Below are 7,626 nucleotides of genomic sequence, written 5' to 3'. Positions count from 1 at the left end.
GATATTACCAAAACAGCATCCAGTAACAACTATGATTATAATACTGTACGATTTAAACTATCTTCGTGCATGAGTTCAATCAGCTCATTCTGCAATTAGACAGGTCTATTGGATTTTGGGAGCCAGATCATTCATAAGAAAAATCGTGAGAAACTGTGCGCGGTTTCGTGCAGAATTCTCGAGGCAAATAATGGCCGACTTGCCTACGTCGCGTGTCATACCAGGTAGAGATTTCTGACCACTCCTCGTCGTGGAAGAGATGTGAGACCCGTGAAGATGTACGTCTGTGTCTTCGTTTGTTTCATCACGAAAGCGGTTCACCTGGAGCTCGTCAGTGACCTGAGTACTGATGCGTTTCTTGCATCTTTCAAGCGCTTTGTTGGACGCAGAAGGAAACCCGCCGAGATATTCAGTGATTGTGGGACCAATTTCGTCAAGGCTAAACATGTTCTGAAATTATGGAGTTCGGAGACGATTGGTCGGTATTTGGCCAACGAAGGTGTTGTCCGGAGAACAAATGTCCCATCGGCCCCACATTTCAGCGGACTCTGGGAGGCGTCTGTGAAAGCGATGAAGTATCATTTGAAACGAGTAATAGGATGTCAAATCCTGACAAATGAAGAGTTTTCAACCGTTCTAGTGGAGACCGAGGCAGTACTGAACTCCAGACCATTGGTTGTTGCGTCGAATGATCCCGATGATTTTTCAGTGATTACGCCTGACCATTTCCTTGTAGGGTCAGAGTTACAGAAAATCCCGGAGCCTGATCTGACGGATCAAAAGATCTCGATTCAGGATAGATTAAAATTGACAAGTCAGATTTCACAGTTCTTTTGGAGATCCTGGTCCAAAGATTATTTAACCCAGTTGCAAGTGAGAAACAAGTGGAAAACTCCTGGTGCAAATTTAAAGGTCAACGATTTGGTATTGATAAGAGACGACAATCTACTTCCAATCAAGTGGAAAATGGCAAGAGTCGTAGAGACCTTTGAGGGAATTTCTAACTACGTTAGAGCAGTTAATCTAAAAACTGCAAATGGAGGGTTAAAAAGACCCATCTATAAACTCGTCAAACTTCCTATTGACATTACTTGATTCCTTTTGTGTATTTTAAAATATTTTAATGTATGTTCAATTCATTTTAGTAATCTGTTTAATTATAAATGTTTGACTTTTTGATGACATTCGTCATCGGAGGCCAGTGTTAAGAATTATTCTTTTTCCGAAAGAGGGCGCTGCGTCACCTCCCAAATAATCCCGATTTTTAGAAATGTATCATTCGAATATGTGTGTATGTGTCAGTGATGACTCAAATAAAAGCCGTTAGCGGAAATGGTGTTTCCTGTTCTTCCCTCGGTAGTCGTTGGGGTGAGTTTTGGTTTCTTATAACTTAAATGCAAACATCTTCATTTTACAAAAGTGAGAATGAAAAAAATTGCTACTCTTAAAAAAATTATTCTTTTTCATATAGTTTTATCTTATCATAGCCTATATTACTAATAGAACACTTTATAAAACAAAATACCTTTTCATGGCCTGTTTAATTGTTAAACTTTCAAATCTAATTGGTGGTTTGTTATTATTAATTTGAATACTTTTTTTGCAGGGAATTGTCGGCTCCCAATTTACAAGAAATGATGACTGCAAACGTAAGAAAATTATTTGTAATGTTAAATATTTTCAAAGAGTCATTTTAAAAACAGACATGCTGTTCAACTGAGCAAAATAAAACTAAGTAATTCCTTGTATCTTCTACCTAATTCTAACGATTTCTTCCAAGAGATGCAAAACAATAATATGGAAGAGTTAGGTGAAAAGTCCTACATTAACCAAGACAAACAATATAAAACAGCAAAAAGCATTTTGTGAATATATAACTTTTGAAGATGAAAGAAAAAATTTTCAGGCCAGATGGCAAACAAATAGTTTAAATAAGACAAAGTATAGCATTGCAAATGAAAATAAATTATTGTAAAACATGGAGACACTATATTCGCGAAATAATCATCGGTTCTTTTTATTTTTTTTTCACTGTAATTTCAACAACGAGGATTTTTTAAAACATTTTCAAGACAAGAACATTTTCCTACTAACATATCTTTAAAACTTTTGTTGTCAAACCCAAATTTTTATCCTCAGCAAGATCTTCATTTTCTTATGCCAGACTTTATTCTTCTGAATATTTGACGGACGGATGAGCATTTAATTCCATGAAATCACTCGATTCTTGTTGTTGTATTGTACAAGAGACCAGATCATGCCATGCTGCACCAATCATATGGTTGAAGGTATGATCAAAATGAATTCGTTTCAGTCTTCCTTTTGACGAAAAACCATCATTTGCGCGACAACAAAGTGCACATTAATTTAATACCTTTGTAAATTACTTCAGATTATCGTTCTCTAATTTAACCTAAAGAGCTGGAGAATAATTTAACAAGTAAACTTGAAATAGTTTTAAAAAAATCTATTACATATTCAAAAGAAAAGAGCGGTTTCTCGTTTGGACTGGCGCAGTATCGGGCACCAAATAACCTTTTAGCAGTGTGCGCATTTGCATGCTGAGCAGCCACGATGATATAAATAAAATAAAATGTGTTTTTACTGAAAATTGGTGCTTTTGAGGTAATAGAGAACAAACAAATAAATTCTAAGGAAATATACTAATTTTACATTATTTCAAATATATTCTTTTAAAATTGGTTCGTTACCGTGATCAAAAAGTCATAACAACGGCTGTGGGTATCCCAATTATCCTTAAACTCTGGGGTAATTGGACATATAAGCATTGTTTAATGAATCATTGTAAAATATGATTATGCAATCAGATAATTCATAGGCTTGTTTTCTATCACATATAAGCATATAAAATTGCGGGAAGGGAAGTGACAACATCTCCAACAAAATTTGTTTCCAATAACTCAACTGACCCCAATCTCATTTTGAACACTTGCCCTTGATTTGTATAAAATTATCAAACAAATGGAACACTTAAAATCTTACATCCACTTAGCTTTTTCAGTAAAAGTCATTGAGCATTTTCGAAAATGTTGGTTTTTTAATAATAATTTCATCTTATTTTTAGGAAGCAATTTAAAAATTAACAGTGATCTCACTTATGAATTCTAACAATTTTCAGTTTGTGGTTACGCAGCATTTTCTCATCCCAAAGTGGTACAAAATGGACGGAAAGTGGTCCCTATAAGAAAATACCCTTGGATGGTAAATATGGTCAAATTCTTAATTTGATTAGTTGCATTGAATTTAATGACTTAGTTGAATTCGTATGTCAGCGCGCAAATCATTTTTTGACTACTGAGACACGCACATAGTTCACAATTTTTTACTGAGTTTAGTTTAGTTAATAACAGTCTAATTTTAAAACTCACTAAGACTATTTTAGAACGGATTTCATAATATTGAACCGCGATCAGACAACGAGGACGACATTTGAGCTGGTACCCCCTTTCTATATTTCTGCATTACATCAGAATTTTTTTTAATGAAGACAGTGAGTAAGTGTTGAGAAATATAATAAAGGATGATAATTCGAATTAATTATAATTATGTCATGTATGTTCGAGCCTAAGCATGCAAGAAAGTTTCAGTTTAAAAAACAATATTAAAGCAAGAGCGAATAAAAAAATAAAAATAATCTGTAAATAAAGCAACAGTGAGAGATACGAAATGCAAGAAACTTAAAATTAAAAATATCAACGTTATTGTGCAACAGTTGCATTCTATATATATAGATAAATATCATGCTGTTGCTTTTTACAAGAATTCTTAATGTCTTATTTAAATATAAAAACTAATTAAGGGTCAGGATTCTTTTTGCCGTTAAAGGATTGCTGCTTGCAAAGATCACGTTTTGCCTCTTCAATAAGTTCAACACAATAATAATCAGTGCATTCGAATGATTCTGCAAAATCGCTATAGTAGGAATGTAAATAATCTGTTCACAGTGAATAATCTGGTCACAGTTCTGTTCTAACAGTGAAATGATAAAAGCGATGTCGAGTTTCAATGAAAAAAATTCTATAACTAATAATTTTGCTGCGTTTTTATTAAATAAAATATTGATTTTGACATTTTTTTAAAAAAGGAAAGCGAGTTTTATAGCACATATTATCAACAATACACGTTGAAATATAATTTTAGATGACTTATATAGTTAACAGCCATTTTCGCATGTGTTTGAAAAATGTGAACTATTTAAGCAGATTTTCTTTGTTTGGCTGTGGTCGCAAAGATTTTTCACAAACCCAAATACCCATGTTTTAGCAAGAGAAGTGTTTTCAGAGCTTCTGATTTCTGGATTTGCATTTCTATTTGGAAAGCTGGAGTGCATTTGGAAGTTGATTTTGGACGCTATTTGCAAATCGTTCAAGATTGTAAAATGTTAAAAACATCAAGTGAAACAGTGATGGAAAGAAATGAAGAATCAATGAAAAAAGGTTAATCACAAACAGTGAGAAAAAAAGAGCTAAAAACAGAAGTTAAATCCAATGGCTTCTAATAAGTTAAAAATATTCTGATGTAATTTTCATGCGCCAAGTCTTGTAGAGTGAATGACGATGACTTAAAAAGGATAGGAGTTAAAAAACATTAGCATAAAATATGCTTGATGTTAAAAATCTATATGCTTGGCACTTTGGCGCCCTTTCACCAAAATTGGGATGCCTGCGCGTGAAAGGAATGTGTCCTACACAGAAGCGAGTCAATTTGACATCAACCTTCGTTTAGGAACCACGGAATAATGCATAAGCTCTCCACAGGCAAAGTGTGAAAAGCTTCAGAACAAATCCTTAAAGTAGAATATTGAATGGTATCCTATCGCTGCAAAATTGAAGAACAGTAGCACCTATATACCATGCACCCGTGTTCAAAGAAAGGATAACTGTTTTATAAATACGGAGTAGGGAAGTTCGATCAGCACGCCAAGATTTTCCACAGTGTACCTTAAAAATATTTAAGGATTTGTCACACATCTTGCGCAATTGTAACATGTGTACAGGAAAGGTGAGTTTTCGATCGATAATCAACTAAGTTCAAAACTTCAATGCATCCATCGCAAGAAGTATACAATTTGTAGTTAAGTCAAAAAGTGAGGTTCACTCTTATTTGATGGATGTTCATATTATTTTACTGCCCATCTTTGAATATACAGGGTGTCCCAGCCAGACCGGATAAACTCTGCACAGCCAGATTCGTTGTTTGGAATACATAAAAAAATATCCAGAGACTGTACCTCTACGGCCGATAGTTTTCGAGAAAAATGCGAGAGAAATATGACATCATATCCGGTTTACAAACCTTTATTCGAAATATGAAAACGTTACTAAAAAAAATAGTAACTAAACATTAAGTAACTTTATCAACATTTTTACTAGCCATGTGCTAACTATAGTAGACTTATGCAAATTTATTTTAGTATATTAGTATTTATTTTGCATAAGTTTGCATAGGAATATGTTCGAAATGTTCAACGCGCATATCGAGTCACGTGAAACGATGTCAAGCCGTTGTTGGAATTGTACGTATTTAAAAGACTGCATATAGTAGCTACCGTAATTTTCACATGAAAATATATTCCGCTGGGGAATGTTGCGATATGTATTTAATCTTCAGTGAATGTAATGGTAATGCGTTACGAGCTGCTAGGGAATATTCTCGTCGATATCCATCACATCGTTCTCCCAGTGCGAAATACTGGAAGCGTGTACCCGACAAACAATCTGTACGACCTTGGTGGAAGAACACACGGTGCGCTTACGTCAGCAAATGAAGATGCAATACTTCGACGGCTGGAAGAATCTCCAGAGTTGAGTACACGCGCACTAGCCACGGAGATGAATGTGAGTCGCAGTACTGTGCACAAGCTATTATGGCAGCTATATCCATATCGTTAGAGAACCGTTCGAGGTCTGCATCCAAGAGATTTTCATCGACGCATTGACTTTTGTGAATGGTTATTGCAACAACATGAAGCCGATAATGATTTCAATGCACGTATCTTGTCGACGGATGAAACAAGATTCACACGTGATGGGGTCTTCAACAGTCATAGCAGCCATACGTGGTCTGGCTCCAATGATCATGCAATCCGCCCGCAGAGACATCAGGACCGCTGGTCTGTAAATGTAAGGGTCGACATGCTAGGGAACCGATTAATTGAACCATATCTGCTGCCGGAACAGCTCACGGGACATTCGTATTTGATATTTCTCCGGGATGTATTAAGCGATGTCCTAGATGACATGCTCTTAGCAGCAATGCGTGGCCTGTGGTTCCAGCATGATGGAACCCCGGCGCATTTCAGCCCTCTTGTGCGTCATTGGCTTGATATCGAATACGCAGGCCACTGGATTGGGCGTCGGGGTCCTGTTTCATGCCCACCATGATCTTCAGATCTGACCCATTTAGATTTCTTTCTATGGATGCCATGTAAAGGAATTGGTTTATTGAGACCCACTTACTTCAGAAATGGACCTAGCTGCTCGTCTCCAAAGTACGTTTATTTTTGTGGACACTACGATTCTAGAACGTGTACAGTCAATCATTCCACGACGCGCGTAGACATGCCTCCATATGCGCGGGGGACATTTCGAACATCTTCCTATTTAAAAGTATACAAGTACTGATGTTCATGTTTTGAATAAAGGTTTTTTTCGTAAACCGGATAAGATGTCATGCATTTTCTCTCGCGTTTTTCTCGAAAATAGAGTAGAAGAGGTACAGTTCTTTGGGCATTTTTTATGTATTCCAAACAACGAATCTGGCTGTGCAGAGTTTATCCGGTCTTGCTGGGACACTTTATGTGTATATAGTATATATATGCACGGGTATATATAGTGGTGGACAAAAAAAAACTGCATCATCAAAAAATAAACATTTTATTGTGTTAATGTATTATTTTAGTTGCTACAAAGCAAGATATGACATCATCCCACACTCCTATTATATCATACAGTCCTTTCGGAGTATTTCATCCGATTTCTAAAAATAGTGCGGCGAGAAGGGGGAAAAGGTAATTTGTCTCATTCTTTAAGCAATGGAAGGATGGCTCTGTCATCGCAGCTCGTGGAGGATTGATCAAATATTGAAGTGATCCTCATGCACATGCATGTAATATGATTGCAGTTATGCAAAATTTACAATTAGAGAACTTGTGTATATGTTGTTTTGTTCCACGTTTCCTGAAGTAATGGTGTAAATAACTTATTAATCCTAATAATACTATTGATATTTATTCTACAATTTCATTTTATCGTAATATATTCACAACGTTGTATATTTATCGTAATAAATATGTATATTTTATGTAATATCATAACTGCAAAAAAACATTAATTACAAACTTTTCCACAGTGATACGGGTTTTTTCCCCCATCACTATATTATACAGGGTGTTGCCGAATTCGACCGACAAACGCAGAGGGGTGATAGTAGGCATCAAGAGGAAAAAGAATCACCATACAACATGGGGTCCCAAACGACGTTTAGGGGGTGAAAATCAAAAAATATATAGGAAGTTGGAGGACTGTTGGAAATTGTAAAAAAATTAATAAAAAAATAACAAATGGTGTTTCAACGATGATTTTTTTTTAAATGAAAGCACATTCT

General features: G+C 35.6%; 1 protein-coding gene across 1 annotated transcript; it reads left to right on the top strand.

Annotated features, from left to right (window-relative positions):
• The first annotated feature begins 276 nt into the window (after positions 1-276).
• On the top strand, positions 277-1,095 carry LOC129956530 (uncharacterized). Its single transcript, XM_056068453.1, has one exon. It carries the CDS (start codon positions 277-279, stop codon positions 1,093-1,095), a length of 819 nt encoding a protein of 272 aa, XP_055924428.1.
• Positions 1,096-7,626: the final 6,531 nt, after the last annotated feature.

The sequence above is a fragment of the Argiope bruennichi genome, chromosome 11 (genome assembly GCF_947563725.1).
Source record: "Argiope bruennichi chromosome 11, qqArgBrue1.1, whole genome shotgun sequence".
NCBI lineage: Eukaryota > Metazoa > Arthropoda > Arachnida > Araneae > Araneidae > Argiope > Argiope bruennichi.
The sequence above is the reverse complement of the archived record's forward strand: the minus strand, read 5'-3'. Positions and strand labels throughout refer to the sequence as shown.